This window comes from Tachysurus fulvidraco, chromosome 2 (assembly GCF_022655615.1).
Source record: "Tachysurus fulvidraco isolate hzauxx_2018 chromosome 2, HZAU_PFXX_2.0, whole genome shotgun sequence".
Taxonomy (NCBI): domain Eukaryota; kingdom Metazoa; phylum Chordata; class Actinopteri; order Siluriformes; family Bagridae; genus Tachysurus; species Tachysurus fulvidraco.
Genome location: NC_062519.1, coordinates 9,458,944 through 9,483,507, shown reverse-complemented (window position 1 = coordinate 9,483,507; position 24,564 = coordinate 9,458,944). Strand labels below are relative to the sequence as shown.

At 38.1% G+C, this 24,564-nt stretch overlaps 3 protein-coding genes across 3 annotated transcripts; 2 read left to right on the top strand and 1 right to left on the bottom strand.

The window, feature by feature from the left end:
* Positions 1-1,345: 1,345 nt before the first annotated feature.
* On the top strand, positions 1,346-12,624 carry suox (sulfite oxidase). The gene is made up of 4 exons (XM_027165585.2): positions 1,346-1,489; positions 6,337-6,407; positions 6,659-6,839; positions 9,815-12,624. Exons 1-4 carry the CDS (start codon positions 1,424-1,426, stop codon positions 11,276-11,278), a joined length of 1,782 nt encoding a protein of 593 aa, XP_027021386.2. The 5' UTR covers positions 1,346-1,423; the 3' UTR covers positions 11,279-12,624.
* A 422-nt stretch (positions 12,625-13,046) lies between these two features.
* On the bottom strand, positions 13,047-16,704 carry LOC113655197 (tubulin alpha-1B chain-like). Its single transcript, XM_027165587.2, has 4 exons — positions 16,546-16,704; positions 14,609-14,831; positions 14,370-14,518; positions 13,047-14,279 (listed from the first exon to the last, which is right to left on the bottom strand). Exons 1-4 carry the CDS (start codon positions 16,546-16,548, stop codon positions 13,299-13,301), a joined length of 1,356 nt encoding a protein of 451 aa, XP_027021388.1. The 5' UTR covers positions 16,549-16,704; the 3' UTR covers positions 13,047-13,298.
* A 1,900-nt stretch (positions 16,705-18,604) lies between these two features.
* LOC113655196 (tubulin alpha-1A chain) lies at positions 18,605-21,122 on the top strand. The gene is made up of 4 exons (XM_027165586.2): positions 18,605-18,757; positions 19,334-19,556; positions 19,651-19,799; positions 19,897-21,122. The coding sequence occupies exons 1-4, from the start codon at positions 18,755-18,757 to the stop codon at positions 20,875-20,877; spliced, it is 1,356 nt and encodes a 451-aa protein (XP_027021387.2). The 5' UTR covers positions 18,605-18,754; the 3' UTR covers positions 20,878-21,122.
* Positions 21,123-24,564: the final 3,442 nt, after the last annotated feature.

Below are 24,564 nucleotides of genomic sequence, written 5' to 3'. Positions count from 1 at the left end.
TATACTTAGGGCCATAAAACATTTAGTGGTTCATAAATATCCCTTATCTTGGAAACAGAGGCAAAAGAAAAAGCCAATCAGGTCTTCCACATGCACAGTTGCACTACAGGTTTTATACAATCAGGTTTTATACTCTGTGCTTTTTATTGTACACTAGCTAATGCATTTTGTTAGCTTGTGTAGAAACCATACGAACGCTCGGGACAGTCATGAAAAAAACTTCAAGCCAATCATTATGTGACATTTTTCCCACAGCATCTATTATGTATACGTGGCAGTTATTACTCATGAGTTATATTTTTAATTTAGATTGTGTGTATTGGATTTGGTTAATTACTGTAAACACAACAAATCTCATTTGAGAACTGCTAGAGACTAGTATTATCTTGGCAGAGTTAAATCAAATCAAATCAAATTTTATTTGTCACATGCACATACAGTACATACAGAGTAGGACATGCAGTGAAATGCTTTTTGCATCTGTCCGGTATTCAAACATAAAGAATGCAGTTTGGGATAAAAAAAAATATAACCAGAAGGAGGTAGATAAATAAATTAAAAAATATATAATTTATATGAAAAGAAACTATAGAAAATATGAAAATATAAATGAAAAATAATGTATATACATGTACATAAATATAAATAAATGCGTATGGTTTTTAATTTTAACTAAAATCGAAAGAATAATGCACCAAAAGTACACATGTTTATGTTAACGAAAGTTAGAAATTCTATAATATCATGTGATATACACGGTCCCCACAAAGCATGAGTTACTTAATCAATAAAGATTCAAAAGCGGTTCAAAGAAAAGGTCCCATGATGTTTAGATGTAAACATCAGTGAAAGAAAGCGTAAATTAGGTTCTAGTCACATATTCGTCATTTAATCTTAAACATTGTGTATGGGAAAAAAAAGAATTAGCCTTTCTGTTCCAATACTTTTAGAGGGGACTTAATGTGGTGTTTCATAAACATCCAAATTAAATTAAATTAGGTGTGAATAATCACCCAATAACATTTTATTTATTTATTTATTTATTTATTTATTTATTTATTTATTTATTTATTTGTTTGTTTGCCATATTGTGACGCTAGAAACTGACGGTTTTCAGGCCGTATTTTACGATGATTGTTTTTATTTTGCGACAGTTGTTTTCACTGTTTATCTAATGTAACTTTGTCAGTGAAATAAGTATATACAAAAACATCTTGGGCTAAACTAAAACTAAAGGGTTAAGTATCATGTACCTCTGAACAATATGTAAATCTCTGAATGAATATTGAGGTAATAGAAATTTCCGGAATTTTCTGTTGAAAATAACCAGGCGGGGCGCGGTTTCTATAGCGACTTCTAGGCCAATCATAACGTAGCTTTTGGAGGGGCGTGGCATATCTAGTAAGGGTTTGTTTCTCATCAGATGTTGGTGCTAAGTAGAAAACTCAAGGTGAAAGTGTTTGAACGGCTTGGAACAGTAACATCACCGGTAAATTACTTTATTTGGCGTTTTCATTTCAATTTCTTTATTTTGTATTTACTGTCATTTTGATTCTTATTCCATCGCCTTCGAGTAAATGATGAATGGGCGGTTTTGAGCAGTATGTATGCTAGCTTTAACTGTCATCTTACTGTTCTGCGTCTGCGTGTGTCTGTGTGTCTGTGTGTGTGCAGGTTTCCGAAGTTTAACTTTGACTCGGGGGCAGTGTTTTATGTCTAAACATACAAAATGTGTTCTCTGATTTCTTTAGGCGACTATCGCCTCCTATCCCATTAGGACGAAACGTGTGTACTTTTAACTGAGACAACAGTGTGTGTGTGTGTGTGTGTGTGTGTGTGTGTGTGTGTGTACACTTTCCCCCGAGACCCCTGTGTGTGTGTGTGTGTGTGTGTGTGTGTGTGTGTGTGTGTGTGTGTGTGTGCGCGCGCGCGCGATCTCAGCCTACAATACAAGGTTCTACGGAAAGTGTATGTGTAGTAACAAGAACAAAGCGAACAGAAGCGCATAGATTAGTTAAGTGTAGTGTATTCACATATTTAGCCTATATGTAGCCTATATGTAGTTATGTATAATCTATACATTACATTTATTTGTCCTTGTGTAAAAATCTATACATTAAGATATTAAAGGCTGCACAAAACGTGATACTAATACACACTATGTACATGCAGGTGTAATTAATTCTGATTAGGTTTAACAAGTGAGAACAGTTAGATTCGTTTAAATCTCTTTTTCTTGAGTGATAAAAATTTGTCAGGAAAAATTTGCTTCTACGATAAGGGAGATTGAAAACAGATGAGTGTGCACTTAAAAGTGTCTTTATCAAACCAATAAAACCCACACACTCAAACAAGACAGTTTGTGTGGGATTTGGACTTTGAGTGCAGGATTTCATTGCTTTAAAATTTGTAGCATTACAACACTGACAATTTTTTAAAGTGTCCTTGGGTGGTGTACTAGCACACTGTGTGCCTGGGTGTGTGTTTTGTTTACTTGAGTAACTGTTTACTCGCTGCCTAATTTTCTGTACTTAATGTTTACTTGTCGCCTGGTAGTTTTTGTTCCCCAGTCCCCATGACTGATGTTAAACAGAAACAAATGTAGCACACACAATCAATATACTTGCAGGTCCTGACACATGGTGGTATATACTTACAGTCTAGTGATCCAGTTTCTCGAGTTGCCTCATTTCATGTGGGTCCATGTGGTATTTGTTATTTATACATGATTGCGAATTTTGGTCCCCAAAAAGCATTGACTTATACTATACCAAACCTTTTTACACCACCACCTCCTGCAGACATTAAAAATAATTTTTTTTTTAAATTAACAGACCTGGGCAAACTGTAAAAATTTTCTTTGCTTTGCTCTTTAACATCTGCCCTGTGATTTAAAGACAAAAATTGGCAAACAACACCGATAATTTTTTCCATTTCAGTCCAGAGCAAAAAGAACCATGTGACTTTATTCTTTCTTTTATTTCCCTTTATTTCCCAGACCTATGGAAAGTTTTTCCTTATATAATTTGTCTCTCAGTAGTTCTTTTTCTATTCAAGGGCTTTTTTTTTTATCGTTCAAACGTATGGTTCATCTTTAAATTATCTTTCACTCCTTTGCATTTGGGAACCAACCGATCGCTTTGGCATTTTGTAGTTGTTTTACTCCTAGTTATATGTTTAATACTCATATTTACCTTTGTATACCTTATACTCAACATATTTGTTTACTGCTTCTCCAAACCAGCTTGTCTTTAGTCCATGGAGTCTTGCGCCACAGACATTTATTTGTTTGCATCACAGTGATTGATTTTCACAGCATGGTGATTGATTTGTTGGTTGCTTTAGCACAATCCAGGAGATTATCATATTACATGTTTAGCTCTAACTCCCTGGTGGTCCAATGGCAGGATCCCACACTCTCACTGCTACACATTTTACGCAAACGGAGTAAAACCTGTGCCAAATCAAATATGTGGATCTGATGATCCAATGTGGTGACCTCAAACAAGGAGCAGCCAAAGGACAAGAACAACCTGTTTACCTGTATCTGTTACTTTTGGCAGTCAATTTAAAGAACTGGACCAAAAAAAAAATGTAAAATAGTCCTCATAAAGATACACTATTCAGGGCTGCTCAGCTCTGATTCTGATGGGTCAGTAAAATTTTTAAAGATTCATTTTGTATAACAGCAGCTCTGACTGAAGGTAAATCACAGGTTTATAATAAAGTACAAAATGACTCTAATACCTTAAATGTGACAAATTGCAAAGGGACTTCTGAGATAATAGCTATGTTCTCTGGATGGGACAGCTAGCATTATTGACTCTTGAAAATCAGAGCAGCACTAGTCATTTGTGGCCATCTGTGTACTGAAGTATGGATCAGAAGGAGGTGAACATGTTCCTCAGAGTGTTCATCTGCCCTGTAGTGTAGCATGAGCAGCAGGATGAAAATATGCAGTGAATGGCCTCACGGGTCACGGAGATAGCATGTTGGTAGCCGTACTTTTGGGTAGAATTTGTCTTATGACCAAATGGGGTTAAAATGTGTTTTGGCTGATATTGTGAAGCTTTCTGTAAGAAGACATTTATTTACCATTAAGTTAAAAATGTAAGTACATTTTTGTTTTTGGGAACATCATCAGGTCCGAGAGCTTTGCAGTTTATCATTATCAAGTTTTGTTGCTGTTGTTTTATATTATTACTTTCAAGAGAGAGAAAGAGTGAGTTCTGTTGAGGGAATAACTCTGTATAGCTGATATAACATAAGGGACAACATGTTTAGCACATGTTGTGGAACATTAAGCAGATAATAAGGATGGCATCTTTAACAAGCTTAACAACTTAACAGCTTTACAAACTTCAACTTATTCAGAACTCTGCTGCCAGTATCATAACACAAGCTTCCATCATGCATGACCTTACTCCCTCCCTTCATCTCCACGGGCTCCCGTTTACACATCGTATTCTCCTCACCTTTAAAGCTCCTCATAATCTTGCTCCACCATACCTCGCAGATCTCCTACAGTTCTACGCTCCCTCCCGTAGTCTCTGCTCTTTCTCATCTAGGCTCCTTATTACACCTCCTGCCCGTTTAACCACCATGTGCTCTAGAGCCTTTAGTCGAACTGCTCCTCGTCTCTGGAACTCACTCCCGGAAAACATCCGTAACACAGACTTCCTCACCTCACTGAAAAGATGACTCAAAACCCATTTGTTCAGAAGCGCCTATTAACATAATCTTATGCTGCACTTGATTCTCCTTCATTTTTAATGTTAGATAGCTGGTTTTCTTCTTAATATTGTTTTATTGTTGTTTACTGTTTTTTTAATTTATTTTTTGGGTTGAATTTGTATTGTGACTATAAATAAATACATTTTATTATTATTATTATTATTATTATTATTATTATTATTAACAACACAAATAACTATTAATAAATTGCTGAGGAATGAAACACTTGGAGATGTGCTGTTGTCAGAAAATATTCAGTTTCACACCAACCAACATTTTCCTGTCTTGAATATTTTTCTTGTTTTTATTCACAAAGTTTGTTTTATACACAAAGTACAAGTCACACATTATCTTATTTCGACGCCTGCTTCACACTTGTGATTTGTGATAGTTCCATTTTAGGAACACCGGTACACTTGCACATTCATGCAGATATCTAATCTTGTGAAAGCAGCACAAGACAAAATCATACAGATCCATTACAAGAGATTCTTGTAATACACACATCAAATATCAGGAAATAGGAAAATTGTGATTACTGAAACTGTTCGTCTCCTGGGTTTCGCTGAATTACTTCTACAAATGTTAGGCTGTTGTACAAAAATCATTAGTCATAAAATGTAATGTAATTTACATTTAATTCAGGCTTATTGATGGTATTTTGTAGTGTATGTTTAATACAATTGTTGTATTTTTCTCTATAATTATCAGAAGTTTTAATTATCAGAATCCGACTCACGGGACACCTGAAGCTCGTAAAAGCACTTCAAAAGATTTATTAGTGAATTAAAATAATAGCTGACCACCCATCATCAAATGTGAGTACATTTCACTGACAGGTTTTGCATAGAAAGAGAAAGGCTACAGTTAGTAACTGTACTAATGCAAAGTAACTTGCAAATCTTTAGCATCACCATCCCTCAGAGATTGACAGAGATGAAGATCTCATATATTTTATCCACGCTGACGATAAAAGTATGATTTGACTGCATGAGAACTCATTCATCATCTACCGCTTATCCGAACGTCTCGGGTCACGGGGAGCCTGTGCCTATCTCCGGCGACATCAGGCATCAAGGCAGGATACACCCTAGACGGAGTGCCAACCCATCACAGGGCGCACACACACACTCTCATTCACTCACACACACTCACACACTACGGACAATTTTTGCAGAGATGTCAATCAACCTACCATGCATGTCTTTGGACCGGGTAGGAAACCGGCGTACCCTGAGGAAACCGAGTAGAACATGCAAACTCCACACACACAAGGCAGAGGCGGGAATCGAACCCCCAACCCTGAAGGTGTGAGGCAAACGTGCTAACCACTAAGCCACCGTGCCCCATGCATGAGAACTGTGTGTGATAATTAATTATGTGTTTATTTTCCCCTGCAGCTCCTGGCATTAAATGTGTACAGTGTGACTATGTTAATAGATGAACTCGTAGGTCATATGTCATGCACTGTAAAGTACAGATTATGCAGTACACCAAGTCTGGATGTCTCTGTAGTGTGTGGTTAAATGCAGAGATAGTTTAATTCCATTCTGTTGACAAGGGACATTTTACATTGTATGTCCTCTTTTTTTTCTTTTGTAGCTTCCCAGCACAATGCAGCACCTCAGACACTTCAAACGTTTTGTCCTCGTTTCATTTCCCATTACTCCAAGGTATGCTTAAAGTCATTTACCTTCATTAAAATGATCCAGTCTCCAGTTATTGCATGATTACACAGGAAATCACATTGTTTATTTTTCATCAGTATGGCTAAGTTTGAGTTTTCTGATTGTTTAGCTTTCCAGAAACCTTTACAATATATTCTTGTACAATATTCTTAAATTTCATGCAAAATCCTCTAAACATTTCATGAACGCGCTTTGTTTTATTGAAAGTTCACAAACACTTCCTTGCATTTCTGCAGGCAGCTGAAGAGCCCCATCCCTGCAGTGTCGTTGTGGTCCGGATTTCTCGCTCTGCAGTCAAGGAGCAGTAGCCAAGACCAGCATTACTCCAGATTCAGAAGATCGAGGTTCAGATATGCGATAACTGGCCTGGTAGCTGGAACTGGAGCTGTACTAGCTTATGGGCTCCATCACAATAAGGTGAAGCAGCTGTAAAAGCAGAATCGACTGCTTTATAGAAATAAATCTGTGCATGCTCAAAGGTAGTAACAATTACCATGTAGTTAGTACACAACTACAAAAAGAAAAAAATACTCCTGAAACCATGTTTCTAGGGACTATGAATCGTTTAATAAAGTCATAGATGATGCCCGTGGTGTGTGTGTGTGTGTGTGTGTGTGTGTGTGTGTGTGTGTGTGTGTGTGTGTGTGTGTGTGTGTGTGTGTGTGTGTGTGTTAGCACTATGCACTGATTCGGAATAGAGAATCCATCTGATACTCCGTAATCATTTCACTAATTAAACTTTGGCTCATCTTATACATAAAAATGTCAAAGTCCACCAAATCAATACTGAGAGTGTTTCCTTTTTAAAGGACAAAATAATCTTATAAGGACAATGATCTGTCTGACAGAATATACAGCACACTTGCATGCAACTGTTGATGTTCCACTTGCAAGTTTATTAGCAACCTCTAAAATCACAGGTAGTAAAAAGATGTACAAAAGTCACTCTTAAACTCTTGCAGTGTTACAGGAATATTTTACTGTCCTGTAAAAGAAGCAATCAGCTGTTTAATTGTTGAGCTCTTTGTACCATAATAATGAAGATAGGTTACATAAATAGAGTGAATGAAGGGGGGAAAAAGGAATAAAACTCCACCTTCAAATACAGACATCCATGTGGAATACACTCTGACGTCCTTTACATTTGTGATTATTTATTTTTTCCTAACCTAGTGTTTAAACTTTCCGTATGTGTATGCTAGCAAACTGTCTCCTAGCTGTTAAAGATTAATTCATTCATCTTCAGTAAGCATGTTGTCCTGGTCAGGGACATGCCCTGGACAGTATGCTAGTCTATCACATGGCACCGTGCACACACTCGTCACACCTAGGCAAAACTTATGACATCCTGTCTGTCCAGCAGCAAGTTTTTGCGCGGTAGGGGGAAACCAGCGAAACACAGAAGAAATGCAGTTAACTAGCCAACCTTTTGGCTATCTATTATTACTTTGCATTAGTTGCCATGTTTTAGACTATTTATTTAGGTTTCCAGGCAACTAAAACATAGCAACGTGCAAACACACTGGAGTGCATCCTTTGAATTCATCATTTGTCCACTATTGGATCATTTGTCTGAGCTGTAATGCTTCTGAAAATATAGTGTCTGCACATTTAGAATGTTCTGTCTCTTACAGTTTTTTGTAAGAAGACCTTAAGGCACAACAAACAAATGTGAGAAAGGAACTGAATCTTATTCTTATTCTGAACCAAACTACTAAGTAGTGATAAGTAGTGTTAGTGCTAAGTAGTGAGTGATAAGATCGCCAAGAAGTGTTTGGATCCAAACTCAAAACCATAACCAGTAAATCATGAGATTTTATAGCATCTATCATGAGATTTATAGCATCTATTATGAGATTTATAGCATCTATAGCTGGATTGAATTTATTTTTTTGGCACTCGGAGACTGAAGTACGGCCGTTATTTGCCTGAGTTTGCTGGCTCTCATTCCAGTGTTTTTATTTCACTTGAAAGCCAGTGGTTGTTAATTCTGATGTGTGAACATCTAAAGTAGATACACCACATTGATAATTGGAGTATGGAAGTGGAGCCTTTGTGGAGGCTCAGGAAATTGCTTTATATTGTCAAACTGTACAAAATGTGTTCATTAATATGTTTCAGAGGCTCTTTCTGATGTTAAAATAATTAAACACAATCTCCAATTGAAACTTTTGCTTTTACCTGACTATAATAATTGTATAGAATTTACAGTATTACTATCAGTTGCTAAAAGTAGCCTTTCTTCAATAGCTTGTGTTCTGACCGAGGTAAATTCTAATATACCTCGGTCAGAACACAAGGTATTGAAGAAAGGCTACTGTTGGCATCAAGGTCTTGTTTATGGAGCTAATAAATGATGCATTTCACACTGTCTGTCTTTTTTTTTTATCGCTTTGACTTGATAAGAACATCCGTAACTGTAACTCTAAATCCTGTTCATAATAGATATCAGTACCTGAATTGCTCCTGGCAGCAGGTTGCATTTAATTTGGATATGGCCTTACACTGGTCAAATGGTGATATCATGTGCAAACAAGAAGATGGCAGTTAGGCTAATGAAATGCAAAAATATATATGACCGCTCCTTTGTCTGTGGTAAGACGCACATGGTTTCTGACTTTAGGCCTCACTTGTAGAAATAAATGAAAGAAATCTAATGAGCCAGCAGTCAATCCTGACCGCTCTGCTGACAAATCATTAGAGAAGACTGATTAGGTTGCTGTAGAGACTGTACTGTTATAAAATTGTAAGTGTAATTAGATCTAGACACAAAGGGCACAAGGATATTTCAATGTATTCAATAAACCCTTGTTTTTTATTACTATTTAAAATTTCCTCAGAGAGTTGTGACATTTTATGAGATTGGAGTCTCACTGCCATCAATCATTTCTTCTTTCTTTTAAGTTCTGAATGAGCAAATGAGTTGAAGATATCAGGACTGTTTCTGCATGTTAACCAAGCACTAAAACCTTGCATTTACACACAAACTGGAAAAAAGTTTGTTTCCTTTTTTTGATACACTGCTTTATTAGGGGGGAAACGTTTGACGTTTTTCTGTCAAAGCAGAACTGTGCTGTTGCCTAATCTTTTGTCATGTGTCGTGTGTGTCATTCTCCCATCTTCAAATTAGGAAAGAGATGAGGGAGTATGCATGTTGTTTTTCAATGTTCAATGGGTTGCAGAGGGAGACATTTCATGAGACCTCGTAGCATATAATTACATAAAAACTTCCTGTACTTTACAATGATCTACATAGTCATGTCAAGAAAATAAAAGATAAAATCATAACTAATGAAAAATGCAAACTTCTGAGCCATGTTTACTGTCAAGGCAGTGCCTCAATGTTATCAAACCATTTTTCATTTTTCTTTTGTTCTCGATTTAATCTCTAGGCTGAGCAAGCGACGATTCCGGTGACTCAGACAACCTCTCTACCAGTTTATAGTCGGGAAGAAGTTACTAAACATTGCTCCACTGAAAATGGCATATGGGTCACTTACAAAGGTGGCGTCTATGATATCACTGACTTCGTGTCCATCCACCCTGGTGGCAACAAAATCCTTCTTGCTGCTGGCAAAGCTTTAGAACCCTTTTGGGCACTTTATGCTATTCATGAAGGAGAGCATGTTCTGGAAATTCTGTCTGAGTATAAAGTTGGCGTTCTCCAAGCAGAGGAAAGCAAGAAAGATGACATTAAATCTGCAGACCCTTATTCTGCTGAGCCACCTCGTCATCCTGCTCTAAAAGTGAACAGTTTAAAACCCTTTAATGCTGAAACACCAGCTGCCATTTTGACTGATAGTTACATCACCCCTTCTGCCATCTTTTTCAAGAGAAACCATTTTCCTGTTCCCTGTGTAGATCCTAAAACATACGTTCTGAAAATTGAGGGCCTTCCTGGAGGTACAGTGTCGCTGACTTTGGATGATCTTAAGTCTCGTTTTCCTAAACATACAGTAATGGCAACCCTCCAGTGTGCTGGGAATCGTCGTTCTGAGATGAACAAAGTAAAGCAGGTCAAAGGACTAAACTGGGGAATTGCAGCAATCAGTAATGCTACATGGTCAGGTGCCTATCTAAGAGATGTCCTTTATCATTATGGCTTTGGTCCAGAGGTGGTAGCTAAAGCACGGCATGTGCAGTTTGAAGGTTTAGATCTGGATGTAACTGGTACAGCATATGGAGCATCAATCCCATTAAACAAGGCCATTAGTGAAGAGGGAGAGGTCCTGTTAGCATACGAAATGAATGGAGAGGATCTCCCAGCAGATCATGGTTTCCCCGTCCGTGCCATTGTTCCTGGAGTTGTTGGAGCTCGAAACGTCAAATGGCTCGGCAAGATAATCATTAGCGACGAGGAAAGCCAGAGTCACTGGCAGCAGAATGACTACAAAGGCTTTTCACCAGGCACTGATTGGGACACAGTGGACCTGAAATCAGCTCCTGCCATCCAGGAGCTTCCTGTTCAGTCAGCCATCACAAATCTGACAGATGGGTACTCAATAGACAGAGACATGGAAAACGTGACTGTTAAAGGTTACGCTTGGAGCGGTGGAGGAAGGGAGGTGGTGAGGGTGGATGTCTCATTGGATGGAGGGAAGACATGGCATGTGGCTGAACTTCAAAATAGTGAGGAAGGAGAAACTTCTGCACCTTCTCCTCCACCTGGTAAAGCTTGGGCCTGGAAACTTTGGGAAATAACAATTCCATTACCAGAGGGAGCTCAGGAGCTGGAGGTTGTTTGCAAAGCAGTCGACAGTAGTTATAATAACCAACCAGATTCGGTGGCACCTATTTGGAATTTGAGAGGTGTTCTTAGCAACGCATGGCATCGAGTCAGGGTGAAAGTAGAGTGAGGATTTGGATGAAAATAAAATGAAGCGAAACTTTACTCAGGAAAAGTTCATACATTATATGTCTCCAAGTGTTTAGGTATTCCACCATGACAGCAATGTGGTTTTGAGTTTACAACCATTTCAAACCATTTAATACATTATAGTCTAAACATTACATATTTTGTGTTTATTATCTCCAGTGGGAAATCCTATTCACTTTCTGACTTGTTTTATTATGATTTTTTTTTTGTATTTTTGCCGGTTATTGTTCATATTTGTATGTAAATTTATAGCTTTGTACATAACTATAGTTCCCATAAACGTTCCATAAATGAACTCACAAAGAGGTGGCAGGATATAATTTTCATTTTAACAAGTATTTCTTTCAGTGGAAACGGACTGGATTTGCTTAGAAATAAAAATGTTATAAAGCTTAACTATGATGGGCGGGTGATCGGAGGATTGTGAATTCATATCCCAGCTCTGCCCAATAGCTACTTCAGTGTGACTTCTAAATCACCTAATGTGTCTACTAAATAAAGAAAATACAGCTGTCTATCTTTGTAGAACAGGGACATAGACATTGTTTTGCATGTGTCTAAAGTGCGTGATGTCATTGATTATTTTAGTAAGTGCAAAGAACTCATGTATTTTATTGATATGGTGTACATTGTGTCATACAGTGTTTTTTTCTTTCTGTAGCATTTAATTTTGTTTCGAAAAGTAATAATTAGAAAGAAAATAACTATCTAAGACTGGATACATCATTTATTTATTCTGAATACTTAACTCATTAATAATTAGAAGCTCTTCACTTTATAAGTGTGTGCTGATTACAATCTATGTACTTCTGTCCATTGAAATAGAACAGATGTCTGCAGAAGAATGTGATTTATTTGTGAAGGCAGCATTTTATACAGCACATTCAAACTACTACATTGTTGGATTCTGTAATCCGATTGACCAGATGCATCACAGTAGTTCTGGCTGTGAATTGAATCACATGTTTATATTAATGCACTTGTTCTATTACATCATTATTGCTATAGTGATAACTCATTTATATGGTATTGTATAATTAATAAATGTTTTTATTAATGTGTTATTTATGTTGTAATATAAATTACGTGGGTAGGAGACATTTAACATTTATGGAAGGAGAGATGATTAAGTTTTTTTTTTTTCCCATACAGGAGAGTTTAAGCTTATCAGTTTCTGTCTAACATGACAAGTTGCTTTTTTCCCCATTTACTTTAACATTGGGGAAAATAATGCTGGTGAGAGCACAACTGTTAATAATGACTGTTCATGATAATTGTTTATAATGTAAATTATGACTTACACAAAATTAAAAATGTAACTTTAAACGGATGAATTTTTGCATGTTTCTGCAGGGTTCTTTTCCCCCAGAGCCACATCCATACAATAAGATAATTACTATTTAATTATATGCAATAAAAAAAAATCTCATAAGATCTTATACTATAAAGTGTATAGATTATACAGTTACAACTACAACGTAATTATTTTTTTTAAATCCATTGTTTTAGAAAATTACTTTTTTATATAACTGAACAATTATCAATCACAAAGTAATTTATGTAAATATTTAAAGAAATCACTCTTATTACAAAAGTTATGTCTTTGTGTGTGTGTGTATATATATATATATGTGTGTGTGTGTGTGTGTAGAGATTTTCTCTTGCACTTGGTGTATTGGAAAACAAATGTGTTCTTTAATACCATTTTTAATGATAATTATTTCAACAAAACAGACCATACACTTGAATTTTGACTCAATAATTTATTGCGCATCACAGTCAGAAGACAATGGAATGTGTGGTTCATAAGAGTAAAGGAACGTACCACTCAGTTTGGCACCTTGATTTCTCAAGACACTACCCGACTTCAAAAGACAAAGCAAACGTGAACATAAAACAAGATGGTGCTCGCAATGTATGAACAAATCTATGACCTATAATAAGACCGCTAAATCTTTGATGCGACAAACATACTGATGATTCAGTAGGGACTAACAAGTTTAATATTCCTCTCCCTCCTCCTCCCCTTCTCCCTCGATGGAATCAACACCTACTTCCTCATAATCCTTCTCCAGGGCAGCCATGTCCTCTCTGGCCTCAGAAAACTCTCCCTCCTCCATACCCTCTCCTACATACCAGTGCACAAATGCACGCTTAGCGTACATCAGGTCGAACTTGTGGTCGAGCCTGGCCCAAGCCTCTGCAATAGCTGTGGTGTTGCTAAGCATGCACACGGCTCTCTGGACCTTGGCAAGGTCTCCACCGGGTACCACAGTGGGTGGCTGGTAGTTGATACCAACTTTAAAGCCAGTTGGGCACCAGTCCACAAATTGAATGGTACGCTTGGTCTTAATGGTGGCGATGGCAGCGTTGACGTCTTTAGGTACGACGTCACCACGGTACAGCAAGCAGCAGGCCATGTATTTGCCATGACGGGGGTCACATTTCACCATTTGATTGGCTGGCTCAAAGCAAGCATTGGTGATCTCTGCAACTGAAAGCTGCTCATGGTAAGCTTTCTCAGCTGAGATCACTGGGGCATAGGTGGCCAGAGGGAAGTGGATACGGGGGTAGGGCACCAAGTTGGTCTGGAACTCAGTCAGATCAACATTTAGGGCACCATCGAATCGGAGGGAAGCTGTAATGGAGGACACAATCTGGCTGATCAGCCGGTTTAGGTTGGTGTATGTGGGACGTTCAATATCAAGGTTTCTACGGCAGATGTCATAAATGGCCTCGTTATCTACCATGAAAGCACAGTCAGAGTGCTCGAGAGTGGTGTGAGTGGTCAGGATAGAGTTGTAGGGCTCCACCACAGCAGTGGACACTTGTGGAGCTGGGTAGATGGAGAATTCCAGCTTAGACTTCTTGCCATAGTCAACAGAGAGACGCTCCATCAGCAAGGAGGTGAAACCAGATCCAGTTCCACCTCCAAAGCTGTGGAAAACCAGGAATCCCTGGAGACCAGTGCACTGGTCAGCCTGTGGAGAAGAGACAATCCCAAATGATGGTTAAAATAAATATCATATAATGTATGGTTTAAACAAGTTAAAAAAGTTCCAGTTTCTCACCAGTTTGCGGATTCTGTCAAGCACCAGGTCGATGATCTCCTTGCCAATGGTGTAATGCCCACGAGCGTAATTGTTGGCTGCATCCTCCTTTCCAGTAATCAGTTGCTCAGGGTGGAAGAGCTGACGGTAAGTGCCAGTGCGAACCTCATCTGAGGAGCAATACGAAGACAATGGTGAATCAGCAATTTTCACCCAGAGGACAAAAAAAAAAAAAAAAAAAAAAAGACAACTCTGCTTACCGATCACAGTGGGCTCCAGATCCACAAAGACTGCCCTGGGGACATGCTTGCCAGCTCCCGTCTCACTGAAGAAGGTGTTGAAGGAATCATCACCTCCGCCAATGGTTTTGTCACTAGGCATCTGTCCATCGGGCTGAATACCATGCTCAAGGCAGTACAGCTCCCAGCAGGCATTTCCAATCTGGACACCAGCCTGACCAACGTGGATGGAGATACACTCACGCTGCAGAAAAGGAAAAAATGCAGAGCATTAGAGTAGACAATCACACCAAAACAGACATTTATAAAGAGTTAACATAAACAAGGATCTTCTGATATGACAACTTTTGAAACTGACAATTGAAGTGATGAAAAGAGCACTGTATGCTCCCAAAAAAACACACCCTTGTTTGTACTTTGTAAGCACCATTTCCAAAATAAGTATGTGCTGAACAGCAGAAAATACAGTTGCCCCTTTAGTAAACACACAAATATTGTAAATGTTCCAAAAAGGTTGAAACCTGGTGTGTTACTATGGTAAATGTACTGATATACTTTTAGCACATATCCTCCGATATTTACGGCATTTGGCAGACGCCATTATCAAGAGGGGCATACAACAGTGATTATAAGTCTTAATCAACTAATACATTAACACTGGTTCACTAGATTAATTTAAAAATTAAAAAAAAAAAAAAAAACAGGGAAAAGTGCTAGTTCAGGTATTTCAGGAAGAAGTAGGTCTTCACCCGTCATATAAAGATTACTCAGTTACTCAGCTGTTCGGTCATCTTGAGGAAGTCCATCCCACCTGCTCAGTGCCAGAACAGAAAAGAGTCCTGCTGTATACCTCCCTCAGAATCCCTAAACCCAGACGAACGTCTCCCAAACTGCATTTATTTATTTTTTTTACATATAAATCTACATATAGAAAATTAATTTTGCCCTTTAAATAAGGACCAGCGTGTTGTGCAGTTACACGAGAAGTAGGTCTAATCTCATGAAGGGCAGCAGTGGATCCCTGAATATGCCGCAGAGGGCTGGTCTAGCCTAGATCACGCCACTTATTCCACACACCTCCCTCTTTTTCCAGTCTGCTCTCCTTCTCTCTTCTCCTCCCCCCCAGTCTCTCCATCTTTTGACCCCACCCAGCAGTTGCTGTGGGATTTGCACATTCCCTGGCTTAGTCGTGCAGTTGCCTGGCAACTGGACTACATATTCAAATGAAGTGTGAAATCTAGCATTGTCTATAGATCTAAACAGAGATCGTTTTATAGATCGTTCTATAATCTTCGGATCTCTTGACATTGCTTTGCATATACAACACAACACAGATGTATAACAGATAAAGACACTCACGTGCTCTCATCTGTTCAGTGACAAAGGGAGATTTCTGCCTTTGTTACCCACAACATCCCCCACAGGCTGAACAGTGTGTAGGTGCCATCACCCCCTTTCTTTCTCTTTTGAATCACAGCTCAAAAGAAAGTCCATATTTTATGGCCATATTATAAGATTTAGATGCGCGCGCCGTGACGTCACAGCCACCGTTAGTCGCCACAGAAAAGAAAATGGCCGTTTAAATCCGATTAAACGGTTCAGATAACGGTTTATGTCGACGTTAACGTCAACCGTCAAACGTACGTTTGTTACCGAGCGTCGTGAAGCGTTTGTTTGACCATTTGTTCCGTTTGAAACCGCTAAACATTAACCGACTGGTTTCCCGCGCGCGCCAGCATGAGGAGCATCAGCCTCGGCACAATCTGCGCAGTCTGTGTTCTGTTTAACTAATTCAATCAAATAAAACGGATACTGCACAAATAACGTACAGACCTGGGCGTATCTGTCGCGTTTTATCAGCATTCATTGACCTCTAATTTACATACAGTCTTGTTTAAAAATTAAGCAACGACCTAAAGTAACGACTTACGGTTCTGTTTTACATATTTATTACTTACCATTTTTACACGTGTGAAAAGAAATCGGCTCGGAGGAAGAAGAAAATTTAGTGGGGTTCACTCGCCGGTGAAGTTCGTTACCTTGCACGACAGTTAAGAGTCGATGTAGTAACTACATTACCGTCCCAATGGCGCCCTCCTTATAAAGGCTCGTGCTACTGAAGGGGGGGAGGCTCATGAATATTCAATCTGTCCGGCGCCTTGATGTGCAGGTTGCCAGGTTGATATATTCTCACTACAAATCAGTTCTTTGTCTAAAATTCGGCATGATTATATATATATATATATATCAAAAACCCACGTAACAAGTACAAATACAGTAGTAACCATGGTAAAGCATAAAGATATAATCTATGTTTATACAATCTTTTTTCTGCATTAGTCTATAACCTCTTGATTGAGCAAAATAATTGTATTAAATCCTGGATGTTTTCTTAGTGTCTCTTCATATAATAGCATGTTATATCCCAGTCTGGTTTAGAATTTAGCAGATATTCTGATGACGAACACGTACACGTAATAAGACAGTGTTAAACAGACGTCTCAATATATAAAATAACTTAAATTGTGAACATTGAACCCTACGACGTGCTTGATAATGGACCGTTATTGAAACCACAATCTGGCAACCTTTTATCCACAATCTGGCAACCTACGACATGCTTAAAAACGTTTATGTGCTGAAAACCACAATTTGGCAACCTTTTTAAAAACTCGTTTTTTTGCAATGCAGCACGTTATTTTAAGCTGTGTTTAGCAGCTTGGTTTATATTTATATTTTTTAGATTTATTTATATTTATATTTTCTTAAACCTGCACTGAAAATGTATTTATTTATTTTAATATTTGGGTGAAAAGTATGCATACATCCCTCTTTTTCATTCTCTCTTACACCTGCATGTAAATTATTAAAGTCAAATAATACTTATTTTTATATATCAGTATCACAAACCATGCTGCCTGTCTTTTACACATGATATTATTTCTTTTTTTTTTCGGAAAGGCTCGTAATTAAATAGGAGTTTATTTATAATTTATATAATATAGAATCCAATACGATGTGAATCCTAATATTGTTAAGAGGCCTTCTAAAAATTTGGACTATTTTAAGGTTTGCTGTGCTTTTGGGAAAGTCAGGTTGATGATTTCATTTTAGGGTTTTAAAAGGTCCAGACGTGTTCATAATAAGAACTGCTGAGAAGAGGCGGTCACGTGACGCACTGCAGCTCGGTGACGTCAGCGCTGCAGCAAAATCTCAGACAAAGAAGGGCGGTGGCAACCGGACCAGAATGGCATGACATGTTCAAAGCAATAACACACACACCCCTGGTCTTTAAAGGGGTTTTGTAAAAAGAATGCAGATTTTCAACACACAGGCAGCTTAATAAGCTGTTATTGTATTTAACCAGCATGTCAGGTTGATCATGGAGAATAGTCACACACACACACACAAACACAGCAGGTTAAACCGATATTTAATTGTTGTAGGCGATTTAATCCATGTACTGCAATGGAAACAAAACAAATACAGGCTTAATTATGAAGAGCCTACGGTACACAGAATTGACATTAACTGGTGTTTTTATGTGCCTGTCTGTCTGACTGCCTGCCTGTCTGTCTGTCTTAGGATGCTCAACATAGTAACATTCAATAACATAACAATAACCTATATAACAGAGGTGTGCAATCTTGGGGCCAGTAAAGGTGCAGGTTTTCATTCCAGTTTAGGCAGAAGCCACACCTTGGTTTATTGATGAAACAGGTGGAATCAGATGTGGCTCCTGCTTGATTGGTGTGTAAACCTCCTGCATCCACATCGACTGGACACCTTTGCTATATAACACCAATGTAAATTAACCAATGTTGTGAACATGCATTAAGATTTATTCTTTAGCAAAATGACATTTTAATCATATTTTATTGCTTATGTAAGTAGGACCACGAAAGATTAAATCACAAAGAATCGTAATAAACGTATGAAATATGCGCACTTCTACTTGTATATAATTTACAGTGTATTTAAACGCAACACCTTCATGCCCCTTGTCTGCGCATGTGCGCGTCTCATAGCTCTTCGCTCCCCTACCCCGCAATTCCACGCATGCGCATTACGGATCCGACAATTGGCGCTGCATGCCGTTGTCCAGCGGAGGCAAGTACAGTGTCCGTCTCTCTTCAGCGCAGACAGCATCAGCAGAAATAGAACAAAATGGTATGTCTCCTTCTTTATTGCTGATGCGATTTTGTGTATGTATAAACACAGATTTTTGTATTGTTTTGTTCTGTGGGAATGTGCATTATACATAAAGGATGGAGAGGTTTATAATTAATAAAATAATTGATTTGATCAGGCAGGCGGGTGGGGTCAGGCTGAGAAAAACCCCTTATTGTGCTTACAGACAAAGGACAGAATATTGCAAAGAGGATTATCATTTATGAATGGTCATATATAATATTGATCACACCCTAATATCAGATTCAGTTTCTTAGCAACTGAATCCGAATGAACATCATATTATTATTATTATTATTATTATTATTATTATTATTATTATTATTATTATTGTTGTTGTTATTGTTGTTGTTGTTGTTGTTGTTGTTGTTAACACATTTTAATTACTATAAGATCTGCATATAATAACTGATAATAGCCAATTATTTCTTCAAAAAACTTTTTTTGGAAAAATTGGAAACATTTCATATTAAATATTTTATGTATTCCTATTCTGTCATATATATATATATATACATCATACATATACATATATAATTTTATTTCTCTCCACAGCGTGAGTGTATCTCCATCCACGTTGGTCAGGCTGGTGTCCAGATTGGAAATGCCTGCTGGGAGCTGTATTGCCTTGAGCACGGTATTCAGCCCGATGGACAGATGCCTAGTGACAAAACCATTGGTGGAGGTGATGATTCCTTCAACACCTTCTTCAGCGAGACTGGAGCTGGCAAGCATGTCCCCAGGGCAGTGTTTGTGGATCTGGAGCCCACTGTGATCGGTAAGCAAAGGGTTGTAATTTTTTGTTAGTCCTCTGGGGGAATATTTTTAACTGAAAATTGCTGATTCACCATTGTCTTTGTATTGCTCCTCAGATGAGGTTCGCACTGGCACTTACCGTCAGCTCTTCCACCCTGAGCAACTGATTACTGGAAAGGAGGATGCAGCCAACAATTACGCTCGTGGGCATTACACCATTGGCAAGGAGATCATCGATCTGGTGCTTGACAGACTCCGCAAACTGGTGAGAAGCTGGAACTTTTTTTAGACTTGCGCTGTTTGAACCATACAATATATGATATTTATTTTAACCATCATTTGGGATTGTCTCTTCTCCACAGGCTGACCAGTGCACTGGTCTCCAGGGATTCCTGGTTTTCCACAGCTTTGGAGGTGGAACTGGATCTGGTTTCACCTCCTTGCTGATGGAGCGTCTCTCTGTTGACTATGGAAAGAAGTCTAAGCTGGAATTCTCCATCTACCCAGCTCCACAAGTGTCCACCGCTGTGGTGGAGCCCTACAACTCTATCCTGACCACTCACACCACTCTTGAGCACTCTGACTGTGCTTTCATGGTAGATAACGAGGCCATTTATGACATCTGCCGTAGAAACCTTGATATTGAACGTCCCACATACACCAACCTAAACAGGTTAATAGGCCAGATTGTGTCCTCCATTACAGCTTCCCTTCGATTTGATGGTGCCCTGAATGTTGATCTGACTGAGTTCCAGACCAACTTGGTGCCCTACCCCCGTATCCACTTCCCTCTGGCCACCTATGCCCCAGTGATCTCAGCTGAGAAAGCTTACCATGAGCAGCTTTCAGTTGCAGAGATCACCAATGCTTGCTTTGAGCCAGCCAATCAAATGGTGAAATGTGACCCCCGTCATGGCAAATACATGGCCTGCTGCTTGCTGTACCGTGGTGACGTCGTACCTAAAGACGTCAACGCTGCCATCGCCACCATTAAGACCAAGCGTACCATTCAATTTGTGGACTGGTGCCCAACTGGCTTTAAAGTTGGTATCAACTACCAGCCACCCACTGTGGTGCCCGGTGGAGACCTTGCCAAGGTCCAGAGAGCCGTGTGCATGCTTAGCAACACCACAGCTATTGCAGAGGCTTGGGCCAGGCTCGACCACAAGTTCGACCTGATGTACGCTAAGCGTGCATTTGTGCACTGGTATGTAGGAGAGGGTATGGAGGAGGGAGAGTTTTCTGAGGCCAGAGAGGACATGGCTGCCCTGGAGAAGGATTATGAGGAAGTTGGTGTTGATTCTGTTGAGGGAGAAGGAGAGGAGGAGGGAGAGGAGTATTAGATTTCCTAGTCTTTCTACAGTACGTCTTTTAGGTTAGAACTGCTATTTATGTCTCAGACAAATATCTCTCAGTCTTTTGCTAGCAGTATGATGTGATACCAGAAGAAGTATTAACACTACAGCTGGTATTAGGTTCTCTGTTGTCCTGAAATCCCTAAACTGTATGACAGTGAAGGTCATTGTTGTCATTCTGCATTTGTGTAATCACTATTTGCTGTGAAAACCCAATAAAGCTTTGAAAAGTACTCATCCATCATACATTGCTTTATTATAATTTTGTCCTGTTCTTATTGTTCTCATTTGATGAATATTGTATTAATCATTCATATTTCTTCCTTCTATGGAAGAAGCTCATGCTTCTGTTTTTATAATAAAAAAATCTGACTGTTTATTTGCACCAGTTTTTATTCTTAAAAAATGAATAGAAGTTTCGCTACCATACGTAAATTGTCTACTAATCTTAATGAAAAGAGATTTTTTTTTCTCATGTGATACAATTGGAACTATTTCTAATACTTTCCCTTGCTATTTCCCATTGGTTGTTCATCAGCCTAGATGCTTAAGAGAGTATGATTGTAGACTGCTGCAGTTCTGTTTTTCAGCATTCTTTTTAAACAGCAGTAGTGAATCAGTAGTGAACCTACTGTATTAACAAGTGAATGTTAATAGGTCTGTGAATGTGAAAGTTAATAGGTCTGAAAGAATACTTCATATGAAAATACAAAAATACCTTTCAGACTTTATTTTAAGAGCAAAAATATAACATATATTTCTGAAAGTAAAAAATATTTTTGTACATATCACAAAGTATTTAACATTTTATTTTTAACTGTTGTTTTATTACATTAAATGCAGTCAAACTCATTTCACAGTAAGAAGATTGTTGCATGTTAGAAGTAAAGGGGCAGATGATATAACTCATATTCAAGTATAAAATATAAGTATTCATATTTTAGCAGCTGCCACTGATGTTATATTATATACAATATAAATAAGATATAAAACAAATAAAAACTTTTTTGGATTTATGTTCTTTATAATTAGATTAGATTCAAATTTATTGTTATTGTGCAAGGTACATGTACAGAGCCAATGAAATGCAGTTAGGAAGTGCATATTAGGAAGGTGTAGTAATATGTACATATAACTGAATAAGGGTAAATATAGTGTGGTTTTTATACAAGTATGTTACAGTATGCCCACTGCTCCGGGTGTGTGTTCACGGTGTGTGTGTGTTCACTGCTGTGTGTGTGCACTTTGGATGGGTCAAATGCAGAGAACGAATTCTGAGTATGGGTCACCATACTTAGCTGTATGTCACGTCACTTTCACTTTCAGTAAGAACTGGTATGACAGATAGCTGTACAAAAGGAATGTCATTATGCATATACATTTATATACATCTATATGGACATGGACATACATCTATATACATATATATATATATAAGCACTAAAGTGGTGCAAATATATATATATATATATATATATATATATATATATATATATATATATATATATATATATATATATATATATATATATATATATACACACACACACACAAACACATACATACATATACACAGAATAAATATGGATGGACACACAGAAGTGTAATGATAGTTTTTGGGTGGTGCAAGGATGCATGATTTTAAAGTGGTGCAAAATAGTGCAAAACACAGAAGAAAAATTGACAGTACAGTGGTGATTGTTAACACCATATCAGCTGTTCAGTGCAGAAACAGCCACGGGAAAGAAGCTATTTTTCAGTCTGTTTGTTCTGGCTCTGAGACAACGGTAGCGTCCGCCCGATGGGAGAAGTGTAAACAGTCCGTGGTTGGGGTGAGAGGGATCTTTGATGATGCCCCTCGCCCTTTGCAAACAGCATTTTTTGTAAATGTCCTCCAAGGTGGGTAGTTTAATACCAATGATTTGTTGGGAAGTTTTCACCACCCTTTGAAGGGCTTTACGGTCTGAAGCTGCTGCCATACCACACTGAGATGCAACTTGTGAGGATGGTAAAACAGTGGTAAAAGTTCTCCAGTATCCTGTATCACAGACGAGACTTTTTAAGTCTCCTCAGAAAATATAGGTGCTGTTGTGCCTTTTTGGTCAGGATGGAGGAGTTCAGAGACCAGGTGAGGTCCTCAGAGATGTGTATTCCAAGGAACTTGAAGCTAGGTACACGCTCAACAGCAGTTCTGTTGATGTGAATTGGAGGATGAGTGTGATTGTCAGCACTCCTGAAATCCACAATGACTTCCTTGGTCTTTTTGGTGTTAAGTTCCAGGTTATTGTCCTCACACCATGCTACTAGGTGCTGGATCTCCTCCCTGTAAGCCGTCTCGTCGTTACCTTCAATCAGGCCTACCACTGTGGTGTCGTCTGCAAACTTTATAATGCTGTTTGAGGTATGGACAGGTATGCAGTCATGGGTGAAAAGGGAGTATAGTAGTTAATCCAGACATTTCATTATGATCCATAATGTAGCTTGTGTTAGTATCCCGATATTCATTACTTAATACTTCAAAGTACTGGTAGCATTGAAAAAGATTTATCACCGTTCCTTATTGACCAATGCTCTGTGGTGTGACATATCAGGCTATGTTTTAAAGGCTAGTAAAGCTGCACATCCTACAATAAGGCATTAGTCTATCTAAAAGTCAATAGCTTGACAATGTTCTTATCATGGTGACATTATTATTCTTATCTGGACAATATTTCTGAGATGAAAGAAGACTATCCGAATGATATTATATTCATGAGCTTCAAAAGCTTCCACAATTTTCAAAGTCTAGAGTCAACAATTACAACAAGGTCTTTTACTGCACATGATGCTACTGACAGTCCAGCCAGAGGTATTATGTAGGTTGGTGTAATTGACTAAAAATAAAAAAAAATAAAAAAAAATAAAACAACATAAAAAAGTTTATATTGCATGTTAACCTATTAAAAGAATAGACATTGATCAGGAAATGAGGATAAACATTGCATGATGCATAATCATGATGTAATGTCCGCATTAAGCACTTATTTTTGACAACCCAATTAATGTACACTCAAAAATAAATATGTAGTTCATTGTCTGAGAGATTCATTTGAAGTAATATACATGAATGTATGAAAGAGTAACAGTGTTACCTACATAACTGTGATTACTATATTGATCATTGTCTCTACAGGAAGAAAGAGTACTCTCTGTTTGAATTATTGATGTGGAAAGCTGTAACTGGTGGGCAGGCTCCACATCACTGTTAGCACTGTAAGCCTACATCCAATTAATAGTCACTATGGCCTCTGCACTGAAGGTTTTGCCGTGAATGCTTTTTTAAATTATTGCTTAATGATATGCCCAAACTAACCTGGTGAGAAAGGAAAAGAAAAATTGTGTGGGTTCAACACAAAATATAGATTTTTATAGAGGTTTAAAAAAGCTATGTGTTTAAATGGGATCAACTTGAATTTGCATTTTATTATCTTGTTCCTCTCTCAAAAGAGTTTATGTTGAAAACATAAGACGGATTGCTTTTCTCTTTTTGTCATTATACAATCTTAATGATTTATGGAAATATGCTGGCAAAATATGTTTCTTAATTGGCTAAAACTTACACAATTTTACTGCAAATAATCCAAGACTTGTTTGGTGTTTTCTGGAGTTATTCAGCGATAATATAGTTAACACTTA